This window comes from Polypterus senegalus, chromosome 17 (assembly GCF_016835505.1).
Source record: "Polypterus senegalus isolate Bchr_013 chromosome 17, ASM1683550v1, whole genome shotgun sequence".
NCBI classification, from domain to species: Eukaryota; Metazoa; Chordata; class Cladistia; order Polypteriformes; family Polypteridae; genus Polypterus; species Polypterus senegalus.
The window spans coordinates 2,814,243-2,826,368 of record NC_053170.1 but is presented as its reverse complement, the minus strand read 5'-3'; the positions used below and the strand labels follow the sequence as shown (position 1 = coordinate 2,826,368).

The 12,126-nt window shown below is 48.4% G+C and overlaps 1 protein-coding gene across 1 annotated transcript in view; it reads left to right on the top strand.

The window, feature by feature from the left end:
- The first annotated feature begins 205 nt into the window (after positions 1-205).
- Positions 206-12,126, top strand: part of si:ch211-198m17.1 (protein HEG homolog 1) — a 50,088-nt gene continuing 38,167 nt past the window's right edge. The window contains exon 1 of the mRNA XM_039739522.1: positions 206-433. Within this exon, the coding sequence (XP_039595456.1) occupies positions 349-433 (85 nt within the window). The 5' untranslated portion in view covers positions 206-348. The remainder of the gene's footprint in view (positions 434-12,126) is intronic.

Here is a 12,126-nt window from a genome sequence, read left to right as displayed (position 1 = left end):
CTTCTGTCATGAATTGAATATTTTGTGATTTGTGTCGGTGTGGGTCAACAGGAATAGCACGACTGTAAGTAATTGCCCTTCTTCTTCTTTCTTTGTTTATAAATGCTTTGCTACTTGAGGCACCCGTAGTCTCCTCCCCCGAGGGGCGTGGCCACACTCCAGACCGCTATACCCCGCCTCTGCCGCTCTCAGACGCCGACCTGCTTGCGGAGTGAACACCTGCGCTCGCGCTCCGGACTCGCTTCTAATTCGGCGCAACTCTTCAGTTTTTTTTTTTCTTCGACAGCAGCCCAGTGGAAGAAACTTGGAGTTTGTGTGTCTGTGCTGCTCGGACCGACCAGATTCGTGATGCTAAACATGAACCGACTGACGAAGTTGTGCTTTTGGGCGCTGATGCTGATGATTTTGTTTCCCAAGGAAGCCGAAGTAGCAGGTATGGACAAGGTGGGTGGGCGGCCTGGCCAGGGCGTGTTAGGGTGATCGGGGTACTGTGTGTAAAAGAGGGGATCAACTGAGCCCCGACCGCCTAAATGTGTTTACCTGGCATTTCTCTGTTTATTGTTGGCATCGAGACCTCCCAACCAACACACACCCCCAACTTAATCAGTGAATGCGACTATGAGTGTCCGGGGCAGGGGGTTGAAGGGGCCGGCGGAGTGGAAACTCAGAGTTTGGGCAGATCGCTGCGCATTCGTCATCTCCTGCAAGTGCTGGTGATTCATTCCCGAGAGAACTGAAAGAGTCGCAGAGATTCGTTTAAGCGTGAAATTAAGCAGAGCCCCCATTACTCATACGTCGGAGACGGAGAGTCGCGCTTTGAGGGTCTCCGACTCCCACCGCACCCTAGCTGGCCGGTTCTCCTCACACAGGGGGCCCGGCCGGGGTCTCCGAGTGAACTCTGAGGCTGTCGAGGAGCGAACCGAACCGCAAACGACGCTTTTCTCTCTAAACTTTCGCGGAGGTCCGTCGCCATCGACACTCGGGCGTCCACATGAATCGGCCACCTGTGACCCAAAGTTGGAAATCGGAGGCATTCAGTTTTGGTGCCCTGCTTCCATGTCCCCTCCTAGGGGTTTCTTCTCAAATGTCGTTTATTCGGTTATAAAAGGTGTGAACAGTCCTGGCTTGTTTTGGCGTTCCGCCCGGGTTTTGTTCTCTGCGCTCTCCTAAATGCTGGCGCTTTAGTGGCACTTTGTGCTTCTTTACTGGGTTGTGTGGTTCCGTTCTTTACATATGACTGGTCGTTTTTTTTTTTTTTTTTTTTTTGTGCTTTGAAAAACTTTTCTAATTTGTAGAAAAGGAAACTGAAATCAGTTTAATGTTTGGTAGACCCCCAGGAGGACATACAGCGAGGCAGCCCCGGAGCCCACAAATCTGTTCCTGTCCCTTACAAATCTAAAGGGTTCTTTCTGGAACTTCGGATGGGGTCTTCTGGGAAACAAAAATGGCACCCCTGTGACATCGATGTGAAGAACCGTTTGGGAACCTTAATTTTGTATTGCGCGACCCGCAGACCTGGCCGTGTGGCCGAAACCGGATAAGTGGGTGAGAAAATGGACGGCTCGATCTTCTTAAAACTCCGCGGGCTGGTCCCACCGGTGTGACGCACCCCCTGTGAGGGTTATACCCACCTTGGCATTCGTCTTGGGCTGGGCGCTTATAGTGCTAAAGGTGCGCCAAGTCAGAGTGGGAGACCCCTTATAGGTCACCTAAAAGACGACCTCCGGTGAGCAGCTTGAGGTGAAGAAGAACGGCGGTGCAGGGAATTGAAGTTTAACTCCACTCGTGATTGAATAGATGAGGTGCCCGCCTTGACCTGAGGACGCCCCTCATTGGACTTCCTGCTTTCCCAACTTTGTTTTCCGCTCCCGAGCCCCGCCAGTTTCGGTTTTTTGAGCGGTTTCGGGGTTTCGTCAGACCACCTGTTGCAAGTGTTGCGTGTTAATAGGAAGACTTCCCGATCTGAGGGGCGTTTGCGTAACTGCGCTGCCATAAGAAACTCCCGGATTGCGGTGTTTAACGCTCGACTAACTCCGTTAAGGTTAGGGGGTCCACACTGAGAAGACCGCTTGTGACGTTATTTATTCATGGCTTCCTTTTTAGCAATGTTTGTATATTCCTGCTTTATTATTTTTTTTTGTACTCTATTTCAGAAATTTTTTTCATGTATTATATTGTTGGTATTTATTCCCGTTGTCCATATAGCGCCTTTCTCCTGCGCAAAGTGCTCTACAGAAATTCAAAACGAGTCACAGGCAATACACGTCATTGAATGCAAATAATAACCTCATAAACCGAAAAGAAGAAGAAGAATACGGGGGATGACAGAGACAGAAGACAATAGTCCATTGTTATGCATTTGATCTTTTATTTTTTTCCTTTTTTTTTTTTTTTTTTTATACCCAAGCGCTTCACACATTAATATGGGAAAGGCGCTATAAGCAACATGTATTATTGTGGTGATTTTTATTATTAATTTATGACGTTGTAAACGTAGAGTGGCAGCGTCTTGGGACTGTCGCATCGTGTCGCCCCCCGTCGCCTAAGCACCTCTGATTTACACGTGTTGTTGTAATTATTGTTATGCTTCATAATTCTGTAGCCCACCTATTCGCGGTTATTTGCTGTTTGAGGGGCTTTGCAGTCAAATATGAATAATAAATCCAAAATCGGTCATTTTCAACAGTCATAGCCATTAGCAATACTTGAATGCTTTGGCTTAAATTTTCAAATTTAACAGTATTTGTATTTTAAAAAAAAAAAAAAAAAACAAACAAAATTCAGAAACATTAATTTCTGGGTGTGTCCAGAGTATAAACTGCTATACACACACTCACACACTCTCTCTGTCTATACTACCCGTCTAAGACCTCCGTGGTGTCGTTTGCATTGCACTGTGCTATACAGTATATGTCTGTGTTATGCTATTTGGTATGGGATTTGTAAAAGCAGTGTTAATGTAGTGTGCCATCTGTTGGAATGACGAATGCAATGCATATATGACTTTATTATACCATCGGGTACAAGATTCCTAAAAGCAGTGTTATGATGCACCATCTGTTGGATTTGACATTTTAGTACTACAAGTTTGTGATGCGCCATCGGTTGGAATGATAAATGCGGTGCATTTTCTTATTGACCAGTCCACAGGTTATTCACAATTCCAGGGTTCCACCATTTCTGCTCCTTGAGTCATTAGTCCTCAGACACACAGCTGCTTCTTCCTCGGCTGGTCCCAATGGCGGTTCACTGTGCTCAGAAAGCGATGTATGGGGTAAGGTTGCTGTTATTTTTTGACCGCGATCTCACTCCATGGTAATGGGAGAAACCAAAAGAGAAGTCTGTGTACATATCTGAAATCGACATCAACCCGATGTCAAAGTAAGAACCGAAGATGAGATAAAGAACAAAGTTGCTGAAGGTGACGTGGAGCGAACACAAAGTCAAATGACAGACAGACAGACAGACAGACGTGTCCCCTAAGAAGGTGGAGAAATGAGAGCTTCCAGTGTTAAGAAAGGAGCAGAGTCTGTGGTGCCCCCTGGTCTGGAAGACCACCTGTGAAGGGCTTGTGAGATGTTAAGACCAAACCCCAGCAGTACTCCAGACCATGTCATTGGGTTAATGGCGGGCAGACTGTTGTAGCGAGCCCCCAGTTTGTTTTTTTGCAGTACACACCGACTTGCACATCGGGACTGAACGGGCCTCCCAGCAGTGCCAGTCTGGTCCCTGGCGTCTGTTGCCTCCTTCCCGAGGCCTCTCTGTTTGAGTCCGCGCCAGGTGTCGTCCGTCCCTGGCAGGTCTCGTCTTGCCTCGCAGCTGATAGCCGTGGGAAGTTTGGCGAGGCGCCGCTGCTCAGCGCAGGCACATCTGCTCGTTGACAGATTCAGCGGGAGGAATCCGGGCAGCAAGTCGGCCTCAAAGCACAGACTGGTGTGCCCTGGCTGAGGGACTGATGATGATGATGATGTGGCTGAGAGTCGGCGAGTCCCACCTTCACCACATCGGGGCGAGCTGAGGTTGGCTTGACCCGGTTTGCGGGGTCAGTTAGCTTCTCAAGGCAGAACACCAACTCGGACTTCAGGCCATTGGCCAGCTGCTCGCCCCTTCATCACTGTGGGGGAGTCTTCAGCAAACGGCACACCGCTTCTTCTGAACGCCTTAAGGCCGCCGCTGTTTCACAATCGGAGATCAGAGCTGAAGGCGGGCAGGGCAGGAGGGCACACATGTCCTCAAACAACTCGCACGCCGTCGCACCTCACTGAGGCCTCTAGTGTGGACCCTCCTGGTATTTGTTGCCCCCCTCGCCAAAACCTCCTTCAGGGACACTTGGGGGCTGCCTTGGAAATGTCCATGTCACTATGAGGCATCTGTCTCTCTATTACCTTGGAACGGTATAAATGACAAGATATGGATGGGTTCAAGTGCCCCGCTTTGTTCTTATTGCTGCTTGTGCCAACCTTAGTTAAAGTAAATCTGTCATCTGAATGACTTTACGTCTGTCTGTGGGCACCTGGGATGGTGCGATGGCCTGCTTTTAGTCTTAGCCCGATTCCTCCTGGTCTGAGGCGCTGGCCTGTTTAGTAGTGAATGTAAGCCAGCCAGCCCCCCCGCAGGCACCAGCACTTAAGAGTTAGACTTCTAATACTGGGCAGTGTAGAAAACGCATGGAAATGTCCAACAAGCATGCAACGTGGGCACAGAGATGAACAAACGAGAACTTCCATTCTGTTTAATAGACGAGGGCACCGTTTAACAGAAAAAGGCGCTATATAAGAGTGACAGATGTGACCTGTGCCATAGGACATGTGTGAAAGGCACCATTTAAGATGGAAATTGACAGAGGTGACCCCTAATGTGAGAAAAATGGCGCTATATGAGACGGGGCTATGATAAGGGGCTATAAAAAGTGAGACTGAACGGTACTTGTATGATGGAGATTTGTGAAAGGCACTATATAATAGACAGACAGGGTGATGGACCGTCGCCATAGCCGCAGCTGTATGAGTGGTCCGGTGTGGGGGGCACAGCGATTCTTTCTGGATTCCGAGTACATTTTGCTTTGCTAGCCAGCACTCTGTTGCCAATCTTGTCCAATTGCCAAGTTGTCCAATCTGGGGATCGGTGGAGTTTACTTGATTTACGTTTTTGTCACTTCCACCATTATGGTTGTGTGACACACTAAGGTCCTTGCAGACCCCTTGGGCTCCGCTTTGCACCCAAAGCCACCATTGTAAGCAGTGGAATGGAAAACGCAGGCTCTGTGACGAGATGGACGTGCGGGTGGCTAATTTGTGGGTTTCCTTTGTTGTGTTAACTGGGACCCCCTAGTCCTGGGGTCGGGATGTCTGCCTTTGGAGGGCTGTGCCAATGTGCCTTGTCATTAATTTGTCCTTGATTGTCACTTTCTTTTGCTTATTTCTGATGACCGTGCTGTTTTGTAAAGTGAGAGGCGCGCCCCCCCCGTCATTTACGTCTAATTTGATGAAGTTCTGCTGACACGTCGGGGGTCTTCATGTCTAATTTCAGACTCCCCACCTGACTTGTGAGATTTCACCTTTTATACCAATGTCTGACCCCCATAACGTACAGGTGAGACCTCAAAATGAGGAGGAAGCCCACGGGTTCAGAACATTAAGGGGCTGCTGGCCTGGGACCAAAAGAGTTAAAAATCAGGACCCCACATGTCATTTATACACCATAGGCAGGTCCTGGGGGGGGGTCTTGAACCTGGTGCTCAAGTTCTTGGGACTCCTCCACTGGATTAAGCAGGTCTGACATTTGTTCTGATGGACTCAAATGGCCTCTCTTAACGTGTGGCGCTGCCCTCCACACAAATGGAAATCTCTGCGGGCGTGCAGGGTGGGCCCATCCGCTCTGCCGCCTTATCACCGTCCTTATCCCGCCGTCCATTAATGTGAAGATAAGAGGAGCCTCCAAGTGGGTTGGGGGTGTGCAGTCATCGGAGCAGCCAGACGCTCCACACAAAGCTCTCCTTTCTTTGGTGGTCCATCTGGGGGCACACGTCTCCAGTCGGTTTGGCCACTAAAGGAGAGCTCCAGTGCCGCCGCCTCCTCCTCCTCCTCTTCCTCCTCCTTTTGTCACGTTTGTGGTTTTGATCCATGAGGTCAGCGCCCCCCCCCTCCCCATCATAGATAGCTGCGGGAGCCACTTGAACCTCCATTAGCCCCCAATCTCTAGCCCCTCTGTTATTTCAAGGGGAATCCCTGAGAAGGAATGCACTTTTATCTCCAGTGGAGGGTCTGGCTGCCCAGCTTTGTCCAGATAGGCGGGCAGGGTGGACTCTCTCGGCTCCAGATCATCAGGTGACTTTTCGTTTGTGTCATCGGACTTCATTTGCATGGTGTATTGGGGGTGAGTGGGGGGGTGGAAGTTTGCTCTCCAGTTTGCTGTGGGCACCTGTTTGCCAACGCCATACATTTGAGATAAGGCAGCTGGACACAATGGAGGGTCACGGTGTGCAAACAGCATGGAGCCATGAGGCGACGCCAAGTGCGGTGCCAACAGTTCCAGGGTTAATGCTTAACTCCTGATGGACCAAGCAAAAAACACCCGGGACCGAGATGGGTGTAACCGGACTGCTGGTCGTGCCCACCCAATGAAAGATCAGTACTTGGCATCCACTCATCCGTCCATCCATTTTCCTAACCTGCTAATCTTCTACCGGGTTACGGGGCACCTGGAGCAAGCGTTGGGTCCAAGGCAGGAACACCACCTGGACAGGGTGCCAGCCCATCACTGGGTGGGTACACACACACACACACACACACGTGCATTTAGTTTAACAAACCCCATCTGCAGTACCTTCATGTCTTTGGCCTGTGGGTGTAGGCACATGCAGGGCCATCTTAACATATGGGCACTGGCTGGGGGCTGCAGGAGCCCACGAGGTTTCTGATGCCAATGTTTGTTTTGCTGTCCAAAGTCCAAACAGGGGGTCTCCACACAATACTCTGCCCGGGGGCCTATGATGCTGTTTAGACCACCCTGAGGATATGGGGAGAACATGCAAACCACACACCAGGAGTGTCTGGCATGTGCCACCTCGTTGTGAGGTAGCAGTGCCAAAAGTATGCCCCCCACCATCTTTCCTCCTTACACATAGACTCCCACCCCATGAGGTCCTAGTAGTGCCATTTTTAAAAGTCCTGCTTTTTAAATGATTGATGAAGACGAGGGATACCCTCAGAAGCCCACCTGATGCTTCATCACCATCGCTATCGGCCTACTGAAGAACGCAGGGGGCTTCTCCTTCTGGGGTGACGGTTGGTTGGTTCCTCGTTGTTGTTGTTCTCACCAATTTGATTAGAAATCGCTGATGGCCGGCAGTGTTTGTGCATTCAGAGCCACCAGATGATTGGCAAACCAAGTAGCCCGTGCCCCTCGGCCATTTAACTCGCTTTTCAGATATGTGTAGTAACCCTCAGCTCGGTGGTCTTTAGGGGTCCATCACAAGCTCATCACATGCCACATTGTCTTCACTTCAGGTACTGCCCGCCTGTTTGTGGCTCTTTACGTGCAGCCTGTACTGTCCGGTGTGGTGTTGGGGGGCCTGAAGGGGCGAGTCTGGCATTTTTTTAAATGGCCGCCGTTTAATTGCATTGGGCATTCACACTCCCAGTCTGAACTTTTTTCTCTGTGTTGAAGAACCGGAGAAAGCGGCCAACTGAGAGCTAAAGAGACGAGTGACAAATGGACAGAATGGCGTCCTGATGGCTCCGCTGTCCCAGCATGTCCTCCACATCCCTCTTGAAGGCTCTTGAGGTTTCTGCTTCACCTCCATGTCTTGTCCGTTTTGGTTTCAGATCCCCACCTGTCTTCCTGGCTTCAGTTCTTAATGCAGTTCCTCTTCGTGTCCACTAGGTGTCCTTGAGTACGCGAGTCGCCGTTCAGTTGAAGGACTTCTGCTGGACGTGCTTTGAGGACTTGGAAGACCTGAATGAGGTCCCCACGCTGTGCCCTCTGCTCAGACTAATTCCCCGAGTCTGTCACAGTAGGACTTGTCCCCGAGCTCTGGGATGTTCCTGGTGGTTCTCCTCTGTGCAGCTTCAAGTGTTTGGAGACCCGAACTGCGCACACGACTCCAGAGGTGGTCTCGCTGGTGTGTTACGTAGCTGCTAGTGCAGCGCAAGCCAGAAAAGAGACGCACAATTTCAAGGCTATTAAAGGTGGTCAAGGAGACCCAGGTTTGCTTCCCGGGTTCTCCGCGTGTCTGCGTGGGTTTCCTCCCACAGTCCAAAGACATGCAGGTGAGGTGCATTGGCGATCCTAAATTGTCCCTAGTGTGTGTGCGTCCTGTCCGGGATTTGTTCCTGCCTTGCGCTCTGTGGTGTCTGGGATTGGCTCCAGCAGACCCCCGTGACCCTGTGTTGGGATATAGCGGGTTGGATGGATTAAGGTGGTCGCGGGAATTTGAAATCAAAAAAAGCCAAGAGACCGATGGGGCAAACACCACCTTGATCTGCACCCACTGCTGAGGACCACCTGATGGTCTAAAATCTGAAAAGTCACCCAGGGTGCCAGTGCGAGTCCGGCAATTGTTTAGATAAGCCCACAGTGTGAGATGAAGGGATTTCGGTTTAGCAAACTGTTTTTAATGGCCTTGCAATGTGCAGAAACCCCCCATTGGCAGCACGGTGACCGGACATGCGTTTGGAGTTTTCTGTTTCTCTCCGTGTTCTTGTGACTCGTCCATTTTCACCTCCAAGCTGGTTGATTCTGAACTCGTGACGTGTGCCAGGTCTTTAATGGTGCTTGACTGGGTTGTGGGGTCCCCATTGAACCTTTGCTTGACAAAGCCCCTTTATTATCTGGGAGGGGTTCTTTGAATATTCTTTGGGCTTTGAATTTTTTTTTTCTCCTAAATATTATGAGATATTTTTTGGTGGGCTTCAGGACATAACAGGTTTAAAAAAAAAAATAAATAAAATAATAATAAATAAATAAATAAAACCTGAACTTGGCCTGAGTCTTTCGTGAGAGTCCAAACCCAGTGGGATTTCACAAGTTTGGGACCACCAGAGTCATTTATTGTATGGAGTCTGTTACGGATTTACGGTGAACCTTCACGTGGAGGGGCCTTTCTGCAGGAAATAAAAATGGTTCACGTGTGGCATCGTTCTGAAGAAGCGCTCGGGCATCCGCATTTATAAGTGAGCGGCATTTTTTATTTATTTTAAAAATTACGAAATCCTTTCAAACTCATCCAGTGCCTGATTTATGTACTGACTTTTTAAATTGGTGACAAACACTAAAGCTTCGGTGGGCACGTCGCAGCGGTGAGAAGGTTTGCGCCTTTAGGGCGTCGCGCACTTCACAGAGAGAAGCGAGCAGGAGAGCCAGGCGGCCCGCTTTTATGTGGCATTTAGTATCCTGTTATATAATTTAATAGTTTGATTACTTTAAAGCGAGTTTTCTTTTTTTAACGTTTTTTCTAAAAATTCTTTATTGCTGATGTTCAGGGAATGCAGAGTTTCGCGAAGCCAAAGCACACCGCAAGTGAATGAATGGAGCGCGTCTTGTGTCTGTAAGGACGTCTCTAGCTCGGGGTGAATGGACAGGTGAGCAGCCCCTCGCCCTGCTTCTCTCCCGTCACTCTAACGGTCGGTGTCTTCACACCTGGGACATGCGGGCAGGGGAGGCAGAGAATCTGTCATCATGAAAACTAAAAAAAAAAAATAATAAATAATAATAATAAAAAATATATAATAAATGTATCCACTGATCGCGTTATTTTTTTCTGTTTAATTCCAATAGTTTTGATCATAGTCGCTGAATTTGCGTAGTTCCTGTTGTAATACACGGGAGACACGCGAGGTTCGGTAGCGACGAGCCTCTCCTCGGACTGCGCTCTCCTCTCTTCACACACTGACGGGGTTGATGGCTGCGATTGGCGCGTGCCTGTCGCTGTCTGTCTGCATGTCGCCAATATAAGGTTTGCAGACACGTTTATTGTACACCCTGACTGTCCACAGTCCGGCTAGTATCTTCATGTGTCCGACATATTTAGTGTCGCTGATCGGACGTAAAACCGCAGCGAAAAGGCCCAAGGTAAGGCAGACAGTACCGTGGCGCCCTGAAGGGGGCGCATGTGAGCCCAACAGGTGCTCGTTCTCCCGATTGTACCCGGCTGCAGGTCGCAAGAGGCGCCAATAAGTTCGCGAGATCAGAAAGTCCAGTGCGCTGCAGCAGGCGGTTTTACTTTTATTATTTTTTTTTTGTTCCGACTGACTGACTGAAAATGGAAGATTAAGATTTTTTTTTTTTAAACTAAAGGAAAATAAGGAGGGACTTTCACAAGAAAGTGACGGAGCTTTTCGTGGAGGACGACAGGCGTATGGACTTCATTTACAAATAAAGTTTAAGACCATAAACGGTTTTCAATTTTATATAAAAAAAAAAACAATTTAACACTAAATTTTGACTTTAAATAAAACATTCTTGTTTTTCTTGTTATCCTTTTGTTGAACAGTCGGTATCAGAGTTAAAAGCTTTAAAGACAACTAAATATTTTAAACAATTCCTTTATTTTTTTTGTACCCCACTCTATACTGTTTGCAACGTCAAATGAGGAGCAAATGCGCGCTCTCGCCGTTCTTTCTTAGCCAAATATGTGCCTTACCTGTGTGTGTGTGTGTGTTGTGTAAAGACTGCTGATGAGATATGAAACATAACCAGAAATCCGGATAAACGGGGAGGTTTACATCAGGAAGGGCATCCGGTGTACAATTTTGCGAAATCAATATGCGGACGACAATTTTTTTTAGATGATCCGCTGTGACATCCCACACGGGGGCAGCCGAAAGAAGTCAATGCGCATGTGCCAGTTGATTAGCGAATACGCGACTCTTTGGGGTTCATATTTGTAAATCTGACACACCAGCCATGAACCTCGCTGCTTCACACTTGCAGTATTTCACGGGTTGGCTGTAATGGTGTGTGGGTGTCGGCAATGAGCTGTAGTGTTTAAGACTTTAGACTTCAAACCCTGAAGTTGTGGATTCAAATCTCGCTATCCTCAATGGGTACGAAACAAAAGAAATGGAACCAATTGTAAGTCACCTCGGATAAAAGCGTCAGCTAAATAAATAAATCTAGATTTGTCGCCCCTTATCACCCAAATAAGCATTTCGAGTGCTCTCCCCTTACCATCTCGGTATCCGGAAAAAAAAAAAAAATCGGTGAACGGTAAGTGGGCGGTTCTCAACCTGGGGGGCGCGCTCCGAAGTAACAAAAAAGGGGGCGCTAAGATGTGATAAAAGAAAACAAGAATTGAAAATCTAAAAAAATACATCCATTGAAACCAAAACAAATTAACTTAAACTAAATTCTGATACTTGAAAAATAGTCAGAAAATAGTGTAATAACTTGTGTATCGGCAGCAAAAGATATAGGAATACATTTTATTAGGGCTTCAAAAAAACGTTAGGGGGGCATAAAGCTGTTCTGAAAACTCGGGTCGCAACTACTTAAAGGTCGAGAAAGTCTGGGCTGAGCCACGGTGAGCGAGGTGTGGTGAGCTGAAGCCCAACGTCCGAGCCGGTCGTGTGAAGGTGACCTATAAGCTTTGGGGGTCGTGGCCTTTTCATGGTGGTCGCCTTATTTGTGGTTCGGTGATTGTTCTGCTGGAAAGTCAACTTATTGTGCGTCTGAGCGGTAAGCGCCTCGCCGTAAACGGGTTGACCTTCTCAGTTCACCGTATTTTGGGGAAGCAGAAGTTGAGGAGCAGATGAATTGGTTAAAAAAAAACTCCGAACGGAAACAACGGCAGAGGGATTCAAATATCCGAACGATGCTTGGTCTGCCACACGAGCCGTACAGCTGAAGGGAGGAAACTAAATAAAAGACAAAAGTCCGACAGGGAAGGAGGAACGAAATAAAAATAATGATAAATAAACTAAGTCCTAACAATGAGTATCGTTTAGGAAATGCGGAGAGAGTCGAGCCGCATGCAAAACAAAAGGCTCGGGGTGACGGCGAATGGCACTGCCGGTTAAACATTAACGTTTAATACGAGGTGACGAACGGCTGCGCTCCACGCCCGACTCGTTTACTGAAGATAAAGACGTCGCTGATAAGCCGCCCATAAAATTTCGAGAGTCCACG